The sequence below is a fragment of the Microcebus murinus genome, chromosome 21 (assembly GCF_040939455.1).
Source record: "Microcebus murinus isolate Inina chromosome 21, M.murinus_Inina_mat1.0, whole genome shotgun sequence".
Classification (NCBI taxonomy): Eukaryota; Metazoa; Chordata; class Mammalia; order Primates; family Cheirogaleidae; genus Microcebus; species Microcebus murinus.
Genome location: NC_134124.1, coordinates 23,106,873 through 23,128,501, shown reverse-complemented (window position 1 = coordinate 23,128,501; position 21,629 = coordinate 23,106,873). Strand labels below are relative to the sequence as shown.

General features: G+C 43.0%; 1 protein-coding gene across 3 annotated transcripts in view; it reads left to right on the top strand.

Moving 5' to 3' along the window:
• Positions 1-20,771, top strand: part of EBF1 (EBF transcription factor 1) — a 390,172-nt gene extending 369,401 nt beyond the window's left edge. For all 3 annotated transcript variants that reach the window (XM_020283666.2, XM_020283664.2, XM_020283663.2), the window contains exons 12-16: positions 2,870-2,935; positions 3,980-4,157; positions 4,810-4,989; positions 8,837-9,031; positions 17,532-20,771. In XM_020283666.2, coding sequence (XP_020139255.1) covers positions 2,870-2,935; positions 3,980-4,157; positions 4,810-4,989; positions 8,837-9,031; positions 17,532-17,563 — 651 coding nt within the window. In that variant the 3' untranslated portion in view covers positions 17,564-20,771. The remainder of the gene's footprint in view (positions 1-2,869; positions 2,936-3,979; positions 4,158-4,809; positions 4,990-8,836; positions 9,032-17,531) is intronic.
• Positions 20,772-21,629: the final 858 nt, after the last annotated feature.

Genomic DNA, 21,629 nt, shown 5'->3' with positions numbered 1-21,629 from the left:
CATCTTAAACATGCTTTAGCCTTTAAATTGTTAAAACTGCAGTGCCCTTTCAATCTACTTACATAATGTCATAAAATATACATTTCAAGGTAAATGAAGTCAGCTACTTCAATTTAGTCCCTCAAACTGGTAGTAAATGAGAGGTTAACACTATGGTGCCAAACCCATTATTGAGTAAATTTAGCACCTTGGACAGCTCTGTAAAATCTTTATTGCTTTCCTGACCTGCTCGTCATGTTCTGTCTGTGTGTTCAGTGGCTCTCAGCTCTGATTGAAAGGCAATATATTAGATCCCCAACACAAACACGCTTGGGGGCTAGTTCACTGGGAGCGTAATGACATGGAGTGAGAGCAATTTTCTGGTCACCGAAATCCAAGCACCTTGCAGGTCCGTTGCACTAACTCATAGAGGGCCCAGAAATTTCCTTTCTCCATCCTATTTGCAGAAATAACTAATGGGAGCTGAATCACATTGGCAAAGCCAAACCAAGTCTCCCTTAAGCCCTTAAAGGTTGTATTGCAGTGAAGAATATTTTAAAATAGGGAAAATATCACTTAAGGGTGTCACTTCTAGGATAAGAAATCTGGGTTCGCTCTCTTCAAATCCAAGAATGCTGGCCTGAAGCGACACTGTGCTGGTGGCCCACCTATGACAATGTACTAAATGGAAAGACATGCTCTGGCATAATGAGTTCAAAGGCGGATGCAACTTTAGGAAACAAAATTCACATGTTTCATTTTTATAAGATTAAATGGTGATGAGAGCTCCGGATAGCATATCAAAATAAGGAGAAAGAGAAGTAAGTGGATTATGCCATTGAAAAACTTCATCACCAACAATAGATAAGATTAAAATATGCAATATACACTGATTGATAAAATTTTGTCGGGCTTACAAAAAACTTCAAAGATGGAATTTAATTTTGAAACTTCCCTCCTCCCTGGTTCCATGTAATTAATTAAAATAAGGAGCACTGGTCTAAGTCCCCAATGATAGTGTCACAGGAGTGAAGTTCAGTTTCTTCCTGCACCTCATCATGCTTTTGAGAAACGGGACTTGTTTTGTTTTGCCCTCAAATGGAAAGAAAGAATAATACCTTCTCTGCCAAGCCCAAACACTAGTATAAATATTTATTTGAAGAAATAAATGAACGTAGACCCAGAGAAGTCAAATCTTAGTAAATAAACTAACTTAATCTTGTTTTGTTTTAATCTTTCCTGAGAGCCAGATAAAGCCATGAGGTTTTAGTGAAAGCAACCCAAGCTGAATTTGATCCGGGGATAGGGTTTAGTGTGCCCACACTGTAGTAAATTATTAACTGCTGTGGTCAGACAATACTGCAAACAAAAAGTGGTAAATTATCTTGTAGCTTGCATTAAAAAATAAAGAAATGATTTCAGATGTATTGGTTCAAACCTCATTGATTAGATAATGCTTTTTACTCCCTACTTGAAAAATAACTGTTTTATAAAGGGGTTCTAGCAGCTTAAGGTAAGCATTCATGTTTATTGAGAACTGAAAACCCCTCTATCTCATTTTTGAATTTAGGACATTAGATATGTCATAAGTAGTTACTGTAGTATGACAACTATTTTATCTTATATTATAGAGAATTTAAAATTGAAAAATGCTAATATGTATCTAAAAGCTTGTCATTTCAAGAGTTGTTCAAGGATTTTTGAAGAGGCTATGGTGACAGCAAAATGAATGCAATTATATCCCTATTTTCTGATCAGCGTCTGCAGTATATAAAAATTGAACAGCACTGCTCCTCCATGCAGAAAGCTATTGTGTAAAATATTTAAAGTTAAACTTCTGTTTGAAACTTTACCTACAGCAAAAAGTGGTAAACATATTTTCCTGCAAATAACCTCTGCTAATCATACCACACCCTTAGGTTTGGTTCCCTGATAAGCCCCCATTGTTATATACATCTAGCTTAACTTTGCTCCCTCCCCGCCCCCACATTCTAGTATGAATGAATCTGCAGAAAATTAGGACAAAATGAAGAGAGAGTGATTCTTTTGATTAGAATGAAAAAAATGACCACCACATGCATTTTTGGAGAGTACCTGGTATTATTAGAACCAAGCATGCAAACTAAATATGGAAGCCTGTCTAAATGAAAAGAGGGAGATATGTTTTCTTCAACTGAGATGAGCAGCAGGGCATATATATAGGATGAGATTGAATGAGCAAATGACAAACAATACTGAAATAGCAAAGAATTGCTATAAAAGAAGCAGAGTCTGCTAGCCATGAAAATCGCTATAGAGGGGGCTTCTGGGAATGGGAGAATCCTTTTGTAAGAGCCTTTGACAAACAGTGCATTGCCTTAGTATGTGGGTTTAGTGCATCACCCCCTTATATCATGGGTCTGCCATACAAGGGAGATAAACAAAAGAAGTTTAATGCTACATGCTTCTAGTAACTGATGATTGATTGGAAATCCCTCGAAAATGACCTGTCTGATAAGGTCAGGGTTCCTGGAATAAGCAATTAAGTGCAAAATAAACACATCTTGGGGATTCATAACATGCACTGAATGACGTTGATTGTAGTAATCTAGTAAATGACCACAGAATTGTATTCAGCAATAAACATATGAGTGCTTTTTCGTGCCTATGGCGCACTATGGAGCGATGTATTTTATCTTGTGGTACCCATGATACTCACCTTTTGTTTGTATGTGAACAGGGATGAATTGGCGGTTGCACGCCACTCTGGGGTTCTCCATGCTCCTGCCTTTCTAGCAGTGCCTTGGCAAAGGATGGCCAGAGGGACCTGATTGATCATGCGGAAAGATAACAGCACTCTGAGGACTGTAACCTTCACTCAAAGGATTGTATCTGCTTTTTCTCTTGACAGGAAGTAATACTCAAAAGAGCAGCAGATCTGGTAGAAGCGCTGTATGGGATGCCACACAACAACCAGGTGAGCATTCTGGGTCTCTAAACCGTGTGGACTTCCACATTCGACTGAAGATCTCAGATTCATTCTTGTAAGTCTTGAGAAAGCACAAAAAATGGAAAAGCCATGTGCATGAGTTAAGAGTATAAGTAATTCAGCTATAACATGTTGTAAGGCTATTCAGTCCTTCTCTCTTTTGTAAATCTTTTATTGCCTTTTCTACTGAATCATTTTCCTTGCAAGAAAAGGTACTCCATTTAAAACTAATCTTTAGTGGAAATGTACTTCATAATTGAAGAGGAGAGTTACCAGCGCTTTATTTTATTTCTCTCAAGTTCTCAAGCAAATTTAGGAAGAGAATAGGGGTTTCATTTCTTCTAAAAGGTGTAACAAGGCCTGAATAATATTGTCTGCTTCTATTTCGTAGAGGAACTCCATGTTTAGGATTCAAATTGCTTAGGAAACTGTGAGTGTGACAAATCATTCACCTCTTTTTTTTGTGTCGCCTAAGTCAATGTCTGGGGGACACAGTCCCATTAATACTCAGGGACTCAGGTAGTCATCTACAACCTGCCCTTAACATCAACAGAAGAGATGAATTGCAGAGTCAATCTCTCTCTCTCTCTCTCTCTCTCTCTCTCTCTCTCTCTCTCTCTCTCTCTCTCTCTCTCTCTCTCCCCCTCGCTCTCGCTCTCGCTCTCGCTCTCTCTTGCTCTCTTCTTTGGTAACCTCAGAGTTCTATGAGTCATTGCCCGTGGTGCTATCGTATGAAGGAATGGTTAAGATAATGGGCTTTCAAGGTCAAATGGATCTCAGCTCTGTTCTTGCATAGGTTAAGTGCTTTTAGGTGAGGTCTTCGCTTTTCCGAGCCTCAGTTTCCCCAGCCTCAGTTTCCCCATTTGTGATACGAACATGATGGTGTGAGACTGACATCACAGGTTTATTGGCTTAACCACTGAAAGCAGTGAACCATTGAAAGCCCTGAGCAAAGTGCCTGGTACTGGCAGAATGGTACCGTGGGGAGTATGACTGGGGGTAGGTAAAGGGGATATTCCTTTGACTTTTCAGGAAATTATTCTGAAGAGAGCGGCAGACATTGCAGAGGCCCTGTACAGCGTCCCACGCAACCACAACCAGCTCCCGGCCCTCGCTAACACCTCGGTCCACGCAGGGATGATGGGCGTGAATTCGTTCAGTGGACAACTGGCCGTCAATGTCTCCGAGGCATCGCAAGCCACCAATCAGGGTCAGAAGCTGCCCTTCTCCTCCCTCCTGTCCTCCCTGACCCTTTCCAACCCCAAGCTCCCCATTCCACATTCATTTGTCCTAAAACAATTTTATTTTCAAAAATTATGTTCGTCCCAAAGGGGAGATGCTGAGTTTGTGTGTCTCTAATGTTACTGTAGAATTTTGGTTCCAACTGTCACGTCTGATAATCTAGTGCAGGGGGCTAGAAAGGGTGCATGCATTTAGCCACGTCTACATTTGACTTTTCACCATAAACCGTGAATGACAGATCGCAAAGTGGGATGGAATTAAAGTTCTGAGGGGCCAAAGCACATCATTCTTGCCCAGGGAATAGGAACCTGTTCACTCCAGGGTACATCTCTTCGGTCGGGATTTATTTCTACTCCAAAATGATAATTTATAGGCCTGCATTGCCACTTCTCACGGCCCTGCTAAGTATTTATGATCTCCTAAGAAATGTGTCTTTTGCTCGCTTTCCATTTTAATCACAGAGCTAGCACCACCAACCCACGCACATGAATCACCCAATCCCTTCCTTCTGGGTTGTGGCGAGGGGGCAAGAAACAGAGACCTCCCTTTCCCCGAGTCTTCCAAAGGATGGCCCCCATCTGAACGCCACCCTCACCCCCGGTTTCGCCCCCACCCCTCAGGTTTCACCCGCAACTCAAGCAGCGTATCACCACACGGGTACGTGCCGAGCACCACTCCCCAGCAGACCAACTATAACTCCGTCACCACGAGCATGAACGGATACGGCTCTGCCGCCATGTCCAATTTGGGCGGCTCCCCAACCTTCCTCAACGGCTCAGCTGCCAACTCGCCCTACGCCAGTAAGTAGAGTTGTGTGTCCTGCCTTCCTGCACGTTTTCCCCCTGGGAGATCTGAGCATCCTGCCGTGTGGCCCACTGGGCAGGGCTCCTCGGCCTGAGGGCTCCCACCCTGCAAGGCAGTGCCCTGCCTTTAGTGATGCTACTCAAGACACCCTCGCCTCCAACAGAAATCTCTGCTCTCTCTTGCTCACCTTCCTCCCCAGCAAGTCTCCCCAGCTGCAACCAAAAACAGCCAGATGGGGTTATTCCAAGAGCCCACACATGGAGTCAGAGGGAGATGGGTTGGCTCTTGCTTCAACCAGTTGCTAACTGATGGCCCCGGGCAAGTTCATCTCCTCCCCAAGTCTTGATTTGCTCATCTGTAAAATGGGAAAGGAACTAGCACACACCCATCCAGTACTGTGAGACATAGATAAGACAATGCAGGTAATGAGCTTGCCCTGACGCCAGGCACATGAGAGGCACATTCAATAAATCTAAGTGATAACCATAATAATCTAAAGATGATAATAAGTGGTGGTGGAGGTGTAGTGTAGTAACAATAGTAAAACTTAAACTCTCTCTCCCTTTAGGAATAGGACTCCTTTATTTTTTATGCTTGGATTTTTTCCTCTTTTTGTGTTGGTGCATACTTAAAAAAATAAAAAAAAATAAAAAAACACACTTTATTTTTTCCCAAAATTTGGCAAACTAAAAAAAAAAAAAAAAAACCACATACATACACAAGAAACATTCTTTGGTGTCTTGTCCCTGTCTTAAGGAAGTTTGCCTTACGTGTTTTTTGGTACGGCATTTATATTGCATCTAAAGAACCTCAGCAAACTGGCACCTTTATGTATAAAATGTCATAAGCCATGTCCTCACAATCTCTTTATTTCCCTCTGGGGATTTTTACATGGGTAACTAAGTTCATCTTAGACATTGTAGGTGACTCTATGTGTAAAATGTGGCCAAACATTTGTGGAAGGATAGAAAGTGTATCATTAAATGAAAGAGTATTTATGATTTTTAAAATAGAGTCTCGGCTAAAAATCATGCCTTCTCTCATGGTGAAAATTTTTGAAAGAAGAAAGCTAACTCTTGGCCTTTAAGAGAAGTTATTTCTGAAAGTATACTTAGGGACTTTTACTTTCTGGGTGAGGTTTTCTGCTAAGGTGACACGAAATTCCATATTTCTCATTTCATTTGTTTGGAATCCGCAGTTCATCGAACATTCAAAATTTCCCAAATAATCTGCATAGATTTATGTCTGTCTGCTCACAAGTCAATGTTGGGGATTCTGTTTCACATTAGATTTTGATTTATTGAAAGATTGTTTCTCATAGATCCATCATTTCAGTGTTCCCCCATCTATTCAATCAGAAAATGTTTCGATCATGACCTGAAAATTAAAAGGTGGCATTCTTAATTAAATCAATAAACTAATTGCTATATGGTGGCAATTCAATTTAGGGGCTTGGAATGCTCTCCTTCTCAAGCCCATGCAGACACTCAGTGACTTCAGCTTGAGATTGCTTCTGTCAGGCTGTGAAACTTCGAACATTTCATTTCCATTAATTGATTTCCTCAGCGCTCACAAATATAGTATTAAATTCTCAAATAGGCTCTCAGATGGGACGGTTTTATCTGCATAAATGCAAATAAAACAATAAACACAAAGCCCAGTTGATTTGAATTTTTGCCTCCACAATGTTTAATTATTCATAAACCACTCATGTTGAAAAATTCCAATGGAATAAAAATATAAAATAAGACATTCCACCGGTGAACATACTTTCTGGTGTGGTGGCTGATAACTAATAATGTTATAACAAATGGAGCTGCTCGACAGTATTTCACCCCTTCCTCCCGTAACCACCTCCCCAAACTCCCCACCTCTAAATACACATAATGATCGCATTTGCCAACGAGATTAATTGCCTTCCTCAGTGAACCAGCAGGATCTCAACTCTACGAATATTTAAAAATCAAACCTCCAGTGCAGGAGTTTTGCAATTTAAATGGGTGTTATTATTGAACGTATTTTCACATTTACAAATCCTAAGAGATGTATAAAAATGCTGGCCTCATTAAAAGAAAAAGTACAGTTTAGAAAATGTTTGTGAAAACTCTGAGGATGGCGGCTCTGTGTTCTGCTCCATAAAGCATTCAGTGCGTTTGGATTGTGTAGTGCCTTGGGCTGTTTATAAGGGGTCATTTCCCCCAATGGCAATTGCTGCCTGTGACCGATTGGATTCCCACTTCCTTAACCTTCCAAAGCCAGCAGGCCAAGGATAAGGGCCACCCCAACAGCTCTTCGGACTCTGGTGGGCTCATGGGAACGAAGCCTTCCCCCTGGAGATCTGTTTCTTTTGCTGGGCAGCAGAGTGGAAAGAGCTCTGAACTTGGGCCAGATTCCTGGCTCCAGGCATTCTAGCTATGGCCCCTGGGCAAGCAGCTAAACTACTTTGAGTCTCAGCTCCCTTCGCTTGCTCAGTGATTCGCCCCGACTTAAGGTTGTCTTGCCAATGACAAGATGAAAAAGACTGGGAGATTCTTGTGAACGATAAAGCAATATGTAATGTTTGTTACATAAGGTGAAAAATAATAAAGTAGAAGCAAGTGCCTAGAATTCAAATTAAGTGCCCGAAAATCACCAGACAGAATACATACTTTTCTGCAGAAATTGGAAGAAGTAGAAAATGAGCGTAGGAAAACATTAGCCTTGACTTAGTATGTGCAAAATCTCTGTCTCCTAAAGTAACCCTAACGATTATTAGCCATGAGCAAAGACGAGAGGCCAGGCTAAGGACTGCAGTTGGTGGAGAATGTATATCTACCAAACTCTTTCATAGCCCCAAGCTACTAGGTTTTCTCTCTCTCTCTCTCTCTGAATCACCAAAGTTCTTCCATCATTAATTATCTGCAACCCCACTACTACCAGACTGCGAGTATTTACATAAGGCTTCTATCCTACTGTTTATTAATTCACAAACATTTATGTACAGCTCCAAGGGGGATATAAAGAATTTAGAACTTGGACTTGTAGTTCTGCATGGTCCACAAATGCTGCATGTGGCAGTCTGTTTATCCCTCCGGCTTCCTTCCCCCCTATAGTCATGTCGTGCAGTATTATGGTACCGTCATATCCTTAAGGAACTCACAGCCTCATGGGGGAGAAATGGAACACAAATGAACCACCACCTGCCAGAGCCTTAAGTTGGAATCCTAGCCTTGCCTCCAACTCACCCCTCTTCCTCACACCTCTCATTGCAGCAGCAACCAGGCCCTCTCAAGCTGGCCTCCTACTGTTTCTCCTGTCCCCAGCCCCTTTGCTAGAACCTTAGCACAGGTGCTACCCTGTAGTGCAACCCCTGACACCTCTTCTGTGAAGCCTTCTCTGATCTCCCTTTCATGGCTCTGCTGAGTTGGCCTTGCTCGCCTTTGTCACTGTTTTGTGCTACTCCATCCCTTATAAGAGGGTTTGTTTCCTGGCCTGGAAAACTCTGAGGATGGTGGCTCTGCATTCTGCTCCATAAAGCACTCAGTGTGTTTGGATTGGGTAGTGCTTTGGGCTGATTATAAGGGGTCATTTTCCCCTGGTGGCAAATGCTACCTACAACTCCGGTGCCTAGCACCCCGCCTGGCACAATAAACACACAAACGATCATCAACAATGAAAGGGGGCACATGCTAAGTACCAAATGGTGATAGTGGACAGGATCCTGTGAGTTCAGGGAGGGTTCATGCCAGAAGGACAGCCTGAGCGGGGAGGAGCAGGGTGGCCGGGCAGGGGTTGGCTCTGGGCTTCCTCGTCCCAGAATGCCATGCGAGGTGCTGATTTCTCCTTTCCCACTGCCTGTCTCAGTAGTGCCATCCAGCCCCACCATGGCCTCCTCCACAAGCCTCCCCTCCAACTGCAGCAGCTCCTCGGGCATCTTCTCCTTCTCACCAGCCAACATGGTCTCCGCCGTGAAACAGAAGAGTGCTTTCGCGCCAGTCGTCAGACCCCAGACCTCTCCCCCTCCCACCTGCACCAGCACCAACGGGAACAGCCTGCAAGGTAAGCCCCGGGCCCCACCTGCCAACCCAGATCCAGCGCCCTGACCTCGCCCTCCCAGGGCCTGAAGCAGATACATCACTGTCGCCGAGGGGATCAGCTGTGAGCATTCCTGCTTCTCTCTGCCCTCATCTCTTCTGTTCTTTTGTGTTTCCTTTCCTCGGCCCTGGCCCCTGGCCCTTGTCTCTACTCATCCCTCTGCTGGAGTTGCCTGAGAAGTCCTCTTTCCAACTCCAGCAATTCTGCTCAGGCCCAGGATTTGCTTGGGAATACTGCTTCCACTTACTAATGCCGTCATTTCTCTTTTCTCCTCTCTCGTTCCCTGCTGTTGCCATTATCAGATCAGTCTTTTGTGGACTCTAGCAAGTTCTCCACTGCAGGGTCTCTTCCGGGACTGGCCTTCTCCTGAAGTAGGTCACTCAACCTCCCCTTCCTGTTGCCTGTGTCAGAGTGAACTCGTGTGGGGCTGGTAACAGGGAGGGGGTGAGCCGTGTCCCTATCAGAACCCTGAAGTCAAAGCATCGTAGACCAAAAGTCAAAGACATACTACTGGAATCCGGAAACCCCAAAATACCACTAGGGTATTCTGGTTCATCTTAAACTTGCTCAAGCACTTTCCCACTATGGAATATGGAAAACAACAGAATTGTCAAGAGTTGAGATGACCTTTTAATTCACTGAGAATAAAATTACCCACTCTTTAAAAATGGGTCCACCATTTCTTACATTTTTTTTTTACGTGCTCAGCACTACATGGTAGTGTTAACATATACAATCTCATTTTTTGCCCCCAGAAGGATTGTGTGATAGGTACTCGATGCCCCTGCTTTACAGATGAGAAAACTACAGGTTAGAGAGGTTATGCAATTGCTTGCTTTCAACAGCTGGTACGTGGCAGAAGCTGGCTTCCAGCTCAGGCTCACTCATTTCATCTCTTTCTGTCTTCCAAGTACTCTATTACTCAAAGGGGGTACAAAAAACTTACCCAGGATTCCTAAGGCAGCTGGGAGGAAAGCAAGATCAGTAAAACAATCAGCCACCATTTATTGAGCACTGGTCGAATGTGCTAAGCACAGAACAGACATTATCTACTTTCATCTTCACAACTTCCTGAAGTATGAGCGCTGTTGTGGTCCTCACTGTGCAGATGATAAAGTGGAAGCACAAAGAGGGCAGATACCCACACACAGACACAGCCAGTAACTGTCGGAGATGAATGTGAACCCCGGCAGGGTCTACGTCCTCACTGGTGCAGGTCAAATGGAGGTATAGAGGGGTCAGGAGAGCAGTGCATACGTCTGGGATTTCTCAGCCCGTTTCTCATGTATAAGTCCATGCATATTTACACTTCTCTACACATACCTCCTTACACTGTTGTAACCATATATTCATTCTCCTAAAGACCCTATGGTTTCAGCACTAGTCCCATTGTATAGACGGGAAAATTGAGGCTCAGTCTGCTGGAGGTCACGCAGTGAGTAAACGATAAGAACCAAACTTGAACCCAAACCATGTGATTTCAGAGCCTTGGCACCTAATCACTTTGTCTTTCTGCCTCCAGAAGAGCTCAGAAACCTGTTGTCAAATATGCCCAGCACAGAGAAAGTCAGTGCCCAGCAGAGCATGCCCATGCTACTTACTCTAATATACACTAGCAAATCCGTCCTGTTAGAGGAAAGGGGAGAGCAGCCTGCCTGGAACCGCGCTGCAGGCAGTGTTATTCCTGATAGAAAATGCCCACCCCCTGCAAAAGGGGGGCCGCCCATTCCTGCAGGTCTGACTCCTTTCCAGCTAAAAATAATGCTTTGTCACCCTCGGTACACCTCCAGCTGGCAAACCAGGGGTGTAACGCTCGAGCAAACATAACTTATAATAGGTTTAAGTGATGATCATGCATATGGAAAGCAGAAATTTACCAGTCTTGAGCTGCCAATCTCAGCTTTTGTTATACATAGATTTGACATCAGAAACAAAGCAGGATGGGGTTTGTGATCAACAGTTGAGGGCTAGCGCTTGAGAGGAGAAGGCAGGCCCGTGCTGTTGGGAGGTCAGTGGCTATATCCCTGGGTGACAGTGACATCACTGGGCAGCCCCCAGCGTGGCCTGATGTCTTCTCATGCTGTGTGGACCTAGCAGGGGACAGGCAGGGACTGGAAATAGGAACTGAGCTCTGGTTTTAGGACCTCCTGGGTTTCAGGAAGATCTGGAGACAGAAAGGTGTGCGTGTGTTTTAAGTAATGGTGCAAAGGCCTCAAGACAGGACGTCCAGCACATCCCCGATCTCTGATGAGCAGCCCGGTCTCTGCCTCCCGTCACCTTTTCTAACGCAGAGCCGCACAGCGAAGAGGGTTTGAAGTCTGACTCAGTGCAGCACTTTGGGCTGGATGTGCTGTTAGGAAGGACATCATCCTTCCCTTCTGAGGGACCATGTCTCATGGAGATTCTTCTGGACTTTCCCCTGCTACATGCTCTTGACTATTGAGCATGGTAAAAAAACAAAGTGGTTTTTGTTTTTCCAACGCTACCATGCATCAAGTCTCCCTACCTTCGAGGAGATGTTAGTGGTGGGAATATGAGTAGAGAAATTAAAGTCAAATGAACGGAGGCCATCTTACTTTAGCTGTTCTCCTTTCTGTCCACGCCACTGGCATACTCACAGCTGGCCCGAGCTTGGGGGTCTGTATACCATCTCAGGCAAGGCAAGGAGGACCCAGCCTTCGGGGGCCAATACCAGTTTTTCAGGCCAATGCCATTTTTTTCCATATCATTTTTTTGACGCTTGCTTGGGCCATAAGAGGAGTTTCCCCTGAGAAAAGTGACATTCTGGCGGTGGGCTTCTAGAATTCCTTCATTTTTAACCTTCTAAACTCCATGCCTATTATAAAAAGGGACGTAGGCAGGTTATAGAATTGGGTAAAGATCTCTGAAGTGTTTTATTCCTCCTTCTCCCTTTCAACGTTACAGTAGCTCCTGCTTCATTTAGAACCGCCTAGTTCAGAACCGTGATCATTAAGACAGGGAAAGTGACTTAAGGAAGAGTTGGTTAAGCAAATTGACCACGGAAACAAGATTAGAGATGACACATTTGGGCTAAGTGTTTTAAAGGCCTATTTACCTCCGTCTACCACTCTGTTAATTGTACATCATTCTAGTTTTTTCTGAAGTCTACTCCCTAACACCCTCTTCTCCAGCAGCCCCCACTCAGCCTCCTGTAATCGCTGCATTCTTGTTTATTCCCCCAAGAAATAAGCATGGCAATCTCACATGGTGGTGTGATGGCGAACGCAGCCACTGACCTGGGAGGGCTTGTTCCCAGCCTGGCTCCCAGCCACCCTTTGAGGTAGGCTGTTCATCATACCCATTTTACAGATGTGAAAACCGAGACTTGAAGCTAAGTTAGCTCGTCTAGAGTCACACAGCTAACAAATAAGGAAGCAGCGGGCTTCAACCCTGGGCAGACTGACCCGACTTTGTTAAGCCCCTATTGCCTTGCCATAGTCAAGCCACTGGGTTAGGCCCCTGTGGGCTACAAGATCCTGACCTTAGAAACGTTCTCTGTATTAGGAGAGACACGACACCCAGGTAAATAAGGCAGATCTCTCTGGGAGAAGTCGGGACCCTCGCTGGGGCAGTACAGAGGAGGGAAAGATGCAGGAGAAGTCAGAACAGCCTCATGGAGAAGGTTGCCTTTGAACCAGACCTCGGGTGAGGGGCGAGTAGAATTCGGCACGGGGAGATGGGGCAGAAGGGTGTTTTAAGCAGAAGGACTAAGGTCAACCTCAGCTGAGGAGCAGAAGCAAACAAGTCCCCGGTGAAGTGGGGTGACCAGTGAGTGGCTCAGCCACCTGCAGCACAGGTGCCACCAAGCAGGGGTAAGGTTGGAAGTGGAGGTCCTTACCTGGAAGTCACGAGTTCTGTTTCTTTGCATGTACCTTACAATTCCCAGATTCTACCATGAACACAGCTGGCTTTCTCTCCCAGGTAGATAAAACCTTTGAAAATCTACCATATGTCTGAGGAATTTGGGGGCCAAGCAACTCTTGATTCAGAACTTCCGGAGCCTCACAAGATGACCTGTTGAAAAAAATAAGAATGTGGTGGTCAAACCCATTTAGAAATTGGTGCTTCCTGAATCACTGTCTTGGAGATCCACGAAATAAAGGCTCTGAGACATCCTGACGTTAACCAAAAATGACTGTTCCATTTAGTTTGCTAAACTCACTTGCCTACAGAATCCTTTTCCGTGGATTAAGACCAATGAACAACTTTGGAAAGTTCAGCTGTACTTTGGATTTAAAGAGAACAATGCAGAGATACCTCCTTCCATTCTTACCTAGATGAAGTCATTGATAAATCCTGATTCCAATCCCCCAAGTGTGTCTGTTGTCATAGGCCAAAGACTTGAGTCACCCACTATGCTTAGCCTTTGATCATGGAGACGTCCTCTCTCTTCTCCTGAAGCTCATGTCCCTAGAGCTTGGGTTCTCTGCAATTCAGGCCTCAGAGGACATCATTAATCAAGAAAGAGGCAGTCCCAAGAAGGCTGTCACATGCCATTAGAATCCCCGCTAATGTAGTGATTCTAATCCGTAACCATGTCGTCTATGCAGTGAAAAATTAAAAGCAGAAAGGCTAGAGTGATTTCACAAAAATAGTACCCGTATATTGATATTTTTCTTTCCTACATTGCTGGGGCTTAGGTTGGCTGGTGGGCTTCCGTCGGACTTTAAATATCATGTAGTTCGGTACCAAATCCTGTGGAACTGTCTTTTTCTCCATGCACATATTTCGGTCTGTGCAAGATCTACTCCCCACTTCCCCCTGTTCCTGATTAGCTCATAACGCTCACACATATGGTGGTTTGGGGAAGACCACATTCCACCCTCCCACTCCAACTTCTCCCAGCTCTGCAAGACTTTCCATTTTTGTCTTTGTTCTTATCAAAATGTGGCAACTGGAATGAAAAGTACATTGCCTTTCAAACCAGTAGTTCTCTGAGCTTCCATCAGAGAACGTGATTGCTCAGCTGCCGGGGCAAATGGCAGAGCCGCCATGGTCTTGTGATGTCTTGGCACGTGGTGCCGGGAGTGTGGTGTCCTCATGGGAATCTTCATGGACCCCACTTGGGCAAGCCAGCATGCCAGCCACATTTCTGGAACATTCCAAGCTTCAGACACCCATCCTTCTCACCCACATAATTAATCTTCAGATTGCAGCACGGATAGAAGAAAAACAGCTCCTAAAACCCAGGAGGTTCATGCACTTATGCAGTGGGATTTCCTTATTATTTTTTTTAAAAAAGGCCTCTTTTGAGGTGTCTAAGCTCAGAGGCCACAGACATCTTTACCCACAATTTACACATCAGTAAGCATTCTGCCTTTGGAGTTTAGGGAGTCATGAATGAGAGTTGGGGCTCTGAACCCCCTGATGTCACACACAGAGTCCTGGGTGTAGACACACATGGGCTTCTTCCAGAAAGAGGCTCTCAGAGACCCCTGTGTGGCCCCTATGAAGGAAAGAAACAGTGGGACTAAGCCAAACCCACCCCCTAGAGTCCCTCAGATATGTATGTTTGTTTTAAATTTTTCTTTCTTTTTCTTTCTTTCTTTCTTTCTTTCTTTCTTTCTTTCTTTCTTTCTTTCTTTCTTTCTTTCTTTCTTTCTTTCTTTCTTTCTCTCTCTCTCTCTCTCTCTCTCTCTCTCTCTCTCTCTCTCTCTTTCTCCTCTTTCTCCTCTTTCTCTCTTTCTCTCTTTCTCTCTTTCTTTCTTCTTTCTTTTTTTCTAACATGTTTAAACTGGGACTTTTTCATCATTTAAAAAAATCCACATCTCCAACTTCTCTTGAAATTAAAAGTCAGGAGCTCGGGGGGCTGCGAGGAGGCATTCCTGCACGGCACGGTTTGGTGGGAGCCGCCCCCCTGCCCACTCTGAGGAAGGCACGCCCTGGCAGTGTCACCTCCGGCCCCACCCAGGGGACTCGCTCCCTCGTGTTCCCAGCCTGGAGTCTGGGGGTGCTGGAGTTTGCACCCCTTATAGTTCAGATTAAGAAGTGCTGTTAGCTATGGACTAGCACTTCAGTTAGCTCTGCTTTAGAGCTTTTAATGTGGCCTGGAGTGGAGATTTAATCTAATTAATCTAACACATTATTCGGGAACACAAACACTGCTTAGATTATTGTTGTTTTTTTTTTTTTCCTGGCCATCCAAATGAAATGTTTTCAGGGCCCACCTAATAAATGTTGGCTGGACCCACCGACCAAATCAGCCGGAAGTTTGTCAGCTTTCTCCTTTACCTTGATTCATATCGACACTGCTGGAGCTATCTGACTATGCTGTAGGGAACTGTCCTTTAATGCCAGGCACACAGAAGAGATTTTGATAGGAGGCAGAAGTAGACTGGCTTCTTTTGCCACAGGCTTCCGCACTCCTGCTGTCTTTAATAAGGGTGCCCGGACCCACCTCCAGCCTGGATGAAAAGATCCTTAGGGAGGCAGAGCCATGCTGGGCTGCCACACGGCAAAGACCCCCTACACCTCCTTGCTTTTTCAGCAACAGCATCTTGAATTCTCAAGTTAAGGCTTGGATGGAAATACCGAGCTCCCGGGTTTCAGTCAAATCTAGGGCTCACTTGAATCTTAAGGGGACTGCATTTGCAACTGATCCCAAATCTTTGGGGGTTTAAGTTGGTCTGCATTTGGCAAAAGGCAACTTCCTGTTTCTAAGAAAAAAAGGCTTATGAGGGCTTACGAAAAGGACTCCAGGAGCTTTTGGGCTGCAAAAATACGGCTCTTGCAAAACAACATTTGGATGATTTACGTGTAAATGAATCAGAAACATGTGGATTGAATTTCCTTGTGAATACAGATGGGTTTAAAAATTAACGGAAAAAGTGTTGGGCAAAATGCTTTTTGGTTTTTCTTTTAATTGAATCTAAAATGTCAGGGGTAGGGGGGGTGGGGAAGCAGGAAGAATGTGGGGGCCTCAGGGCTCAGAGCCCTGCCCAGCCTCCCCCAGTTTTCTGCAGGATTTGTGGTAGTGGGGTCCACTTAAAAAAAAAAAAAGGGACATTCTTCCAGACACGATCATTGGTAGATGAAGAGGGCCCACTTCCTAGACACAGTTGTCACTGAGAAGAACATTAATTTAAATTTGGAATTGTCAATTAAGAAAAAGCAACAACTTTCTCTCTCTGCCTGACAGGACGCTCAGCCATCTTGGGAGCCAATATGGCTGCCCCTTGCCACTCATATAAGCGTCTCTGTCACCTTGGCATATTTCGAAGTTTCCACCCTATTTTAATTTTCTTATACCTATCCCTATATTCCTCCCACCCACCCAACATGTGAAGGGAGCCACATGGGATGCTGCCTGTTTGATAGAAGAGGAAATACAGCCCAGAGAAGTTAATCTACACAAGGCCACACAGCCAGTTCAGGAGTAGAAGTGATGGCTTCAACATCACAGCAGTTGACATCCATCAGGCCCTTCCTGGGATCTGAACCCAGGCTAAGCACTTCCCGTGTGTTGTTTTAGTTAAGTCTCCGATAACCTGAAGTGCTGGGATTGACTGTATTGTCCCACTGAAGCAGCTGAGGCTCAAAGAGCCAAGTGACTACCTTGGGGGGCAGGACAGACTCCAGAGTGGAAAACCCAGAGGCCAGGACTGGGCCTGATTCTATGTGCTCTAAATACCACTCTCTGCGGCCTCCTACAATAACTCTGAACACTTTGAAAATTTTTTTGGTTACCTCAAACAGCCTTCCCTTTTCCCAGGATCTCACCCCAGCTTTCCGAAGCTACAATTTTCTAGGAAATATGATCAGACCATGCCAGAACCCTTGAGTGAAGCAGTGGTATGGAAGACATTCTGCAGTTTCATGCAAACCTGTCTTCTCCTCCCTCTCCACGCTTTCCCCGTGTGTGTAGTCCCCGTGAGCGAGCCCTGCTGTGGCTGGCATCTCTCTCCCAGCCCAGGGACTGAAGGGAAGGTGCTTAGTTTTCTGCTCTGTTATTATTTTCTTGCTTAAACAGAGCATAGGAAAAGCCTTGCTTTTTTTTTTTTTTTTTTTGGTAGAAATTGCTTGCAGTTGAAATGGATCGGTTCTTTATTTTATATTTTGGTTGTGAAGGGGAGGGGGGAAAAAGAGGGACAAATTGAAAATCCTCACTATTTTGCAAGGTTTGGGGCTGCAACGTTCCCAGCGGTATTCGAACTATGCAACTTTCAAGTTATGTTTTCAAATTGAAATCAGATTTGGAGGGATGTTTAGGATATTCTGTTCTGTTAAGGATACATGTGCATGCTGATTTATTATAATTTTTAATAAAGTACTTGTATATTTTATAACACAAAACTCATTCCAGAGGAGATGAGAACACATTTGTGGCTAATATTCAAACAACATAGTTGTGTGTGGGTGTTTTTTTTTCCCCCATCTTATTTTTTTTTTTCTCAGTGAGAAGTTTGGATGTAAAACCATTGACTTCTGTCTTCTCTTTCCATAGCAATATCTGGCATGATTGTTCCTCCCATGTGAAAGAATTGCCTTGAAGAGTTTTATTAATGAAGAGGTTGGATTCTGCTACAGAGAGTAATCTGATATAAGTCCCAGAGTGGAACTTTTAACTCAGGCCTTTTTAAGAGGAATCACAATAACTGCAGATTTTTAAACAAACAAAATCACCGACCTTGCAAATACTGAAATTGGAAGGGATCTGCAAGTGCAGGGTGTTGGTTAAAGTTGTACCTCCCAAGTATTTGGGGGATATATTTATTCTGTATTGGTAAAAGCAAATCCAGTTTTTCTTTTTCTTTTTTTTTTTTTAAGCTTAACTCTGCCATCATTTGTCTTTTATAAACCGTAAAGCTATATACAAGGGACACTATAAATAAGACTCCATGTTTTAATTTATGATGTTTTTAAAGCTGTGTAAAAGGAGAATGAAGTGGTGATATTTACAAAAAAGTTTTAAAAAAAAGCAAAAAAAAAAAAAAAAAAAAAGCTTGTATGGGACAGAATAGGAATGCCAGTTAGATTTTTTAGGAAAACTAAGGGTCGGCTTTTGCGCCTTAAAGCATATCAAATGGTAGTTAGCTCAAGACAGTGCATTTTCAATATCTAACTTAACACGCCATCCCTTAGCAGTGCAAGCTTATTTATCTCTTTTGTATTGTTGTCTTAAGTAACTGTGTAAATAAATGCAGCCTGGAAAGTTAAAAAGCGATGTAAGTGATCACATTTTTCCCTCTACTCAAAAATCCAGTGCCTCTAGACAGATTGTTCAAACCGCATATTTAAATCTGATCTCATTCTCTCATTTTACTTAAGTCAACTTCTTCTGAAGCCAATGGCCTCGCGAGAGCTTGGTGGCACACACATGGTGTGAGATTCTCCTTTGAGACTTCATGGAACAGGGTCTAGGCACAGAATTCCGCACTCTGCCCTTCAGTTAGCAAGCCAAAATCTCACTTGCACTCCCCCATTGGCAAGTTTAAAGCGTGCTCATCCTAAATGCTGACTTCATTACCAATCCTCCAAAAGCTGACAAAAAGCAACATGGCAGGTGTTTCCGATTTTCCCATTCAAGATAGCGCCTCTATCTGTCGACCCTTACCATTTGTAATGTAATAGATTAAAACAACAGATTAAGTGCTTTGGAATCAAGAGTAAAAAGGAAACTGGGGGAAAGGAAAAGAAGGTTGAAACCTCCAAAACATAGTTTTCTGTTCTATGGAAATTTTTGCTCTCATTATCTGGGAAGTGTTCTTAAAAGGAAGAATTAATAGCAAAGATGCAGCAAAGCTCTGAGGATGCATTTGCCTGATACTCTTTTCTTTGCTGTTGTGGTTTTGTATGTAGTTATAAATACTGTAGATTTTTTTTTGTGATTTTTTTTTGCCAAAGTTGTTGTTCTATTTATACATTTTAATGTCTTAAGATGGTTTTTCAATATCACAAAAAAGATTTTACTGCGTATTTTGCAAAGAAAAAAAAGCTCACTACCTTTAGCTTGCACATACTTGCAAAGTTAATTAAAAGGCTTTTTGTTTTAAAGGGGATTTTGTAAAATATCCATATAAATAATGTATTTATCTTTGGAATTTGTACATTGCTTTTTTCCCTTCTTCCTCTTCCTCCCACCCCCAGTTTATTTTATTGTGTACGTTTGCTATGTGAAAAGTGCGTATTTGTTTGGTCACCTACACTTGTATTAGCTGTTTCAATGTGATTTTTAAACATTTCATTTATAGTTATTTTTAGTATTGTTTTAAACCATGCTTCAATTTTTTTAATTTCCACCCAAAAGCCATTGTCTATTTTTGTATTATTTGTAAGTTAAGAAGTTTTTTCCAATATATGGCAAAAAAAAATAGTAGCATATTATTCTTGTAGTATTTAGTTCTGTAGACTAAAAAAAAAATGTATCCTTTGCTTTGGAAGCTTATAAAATGAAACCTAATGCTGTTTTACTCTATTAATATGCATGGAATCTCTCCCTTTGGAGTGACGCATTTTGTGCATTAAATTCGGGGGAGAAACTTCATAGAAATCAGTGAACATACTTTCTTTCTTAAGTCTGCTTGTATATTTCCTCTGTCTTTCACATAAATATAAACCAGCAGATTGGATGCCTTAACAATGCAAATCATATTCATTTCACTTGTACATTGTAACTGTGCACCAGAACTGTCAGTCATCACTAACATTCTAAGAAAAAAGAAAAAGAAAAAAGAAAAAAAAAAAAAAACGAAGAACTCGAAAAGCACAAAAGAACTGTTTTGTTACCTTAAGACAATGTAACTTTTTCTAGTAGAGCAAGAAATCATTTACAACAATGCTGCAACTGTGCATGCCCTCATATGGATTTTGCAATGGTTTTCACTAGACTGTCAAGAGTGCGATTTTTATGGGTTGGGGTGGGTGGGGGACGGGAGTTTTGGGAGGGAAGGGAGGGGAGGAAAGCTGATTTTTCATGGTGAGAAATAATAATGATGACTAATAATAATAATAATAAAAAAAACTGGAAAATGTAAGCAAGGTGGACGCATTGCTTCTCGGTACTCAGAAAGGTTGTCTGAATTCGTGCGGTAAGCGCTGGCCCGAAGATGTATACAGTTTAAAGCCATATTTTGTCTGGTGAGCCCCTTAACTGTTTGTGAAAGAACGGACGGTTAGCCGGTAAGGTGTCTGGCTTAGACCTTGATGACAGACACTACCCATCTGTCAGCCATGTGCAGTGGTTAGAACTTTTCTTGGAAGTCCAAAGAGCCTTTAAAACGTGTATGATTTGTGTTTTGTCACTTCTATTTATATATTGATTAGATGAAATGACATTCTGGCCCTCTGACCCTCTTTCTTCTACACGAAAGTTTTACAAGGAAAAGATGTTCCCCTAAATACAGAATATGGCTTTAAGAAGAAAATGAAATAGAGAATTAAATTACGATTTCAGTTTTGGGGGAAAAATACAGCTTTTGGATGACTGGATTGCATAACATGCCCTGGCCTCACATTGTACTAAGGATGCAGCTTAATGAAGTCATCTCTAAATCTACTAACCTTTCACCTTCGTATTAAAACTTTTTGAATAGACACACACTGTACAGTTCAATTGTTAGAGAACCTAACTACTGTAGAGATTGTTATAATTTTTTTTTTTTTGCAAAAATTCAAGCTGTAAAAACTTTTCAACTTTCACAATATTTAATTAAAGTTACTTCCTGTCTGTGATGGCAGCTCCTAGTTGTGTATTCATTTCTCTATTTCAGATGAGCCAGAGTCCAACACAGTGTGAAAGATCTGGGTTTGCAATTACTCAGGCTGGTGTTGACACCCAGAGAAAAGGAATTAGGGTCGTCCTGGGACACCCACTTTCTTTCTTTGGAGGTCCTTGGGGATTTGCTAATCTGGGATGCAAATTAAACACGCGCAGCGTACTGCTGCCCTCTGCCGGCGGCAGCTGAGCGTGCACGTGCCCACGCTGGCCCACGGAGGAGCCAGGAGACCCCAACAATTTCAATGGTCAAGCAACGAGACCCCCTGCCTGCAGTCAGTGAATTGTGAATCCAGGAACTGGCCATTCTAGAACCTCATCTTTCCTGCTACAAGTCTGAACCAAGCCCTTCACATACAACTGCTAATTAATCCCAGTGAGCCTTCTGGTCAATTAATTATGTGCCCTGGCTCATTGATGAGGAGGCATGTGTGAACTCAGAGCCTGCTATGATCTATATTTTTAATCCCATGTGGATAAGACATTTTCCCTGTTGGAAAAAAGTACATTTATCTGGAATCAGACATTCCACAAACACCCAATAGGTACATACTCATGTAAAATTGCTTCGCTTTAAGTTCCATCGTAATCATAAGTCTTTCCAATTGCACGTTCAGTTTTTCCTACTGTTTCAATTATTGGACATAATAAGGTTAATGATACTTGTAAAATGCCTTGCAAACTCAGTAAATAAGCCATAGGATAACAGAAATTTGGTGGCCAGAGCTAACAGGACGGCAGACAACTAGCAACGCAATCATTCGTGTTGGGCACTGCTGGTACACTTTTGCTCTAGAATATAGCCCAGTTGGAGATAATGAATGAGTA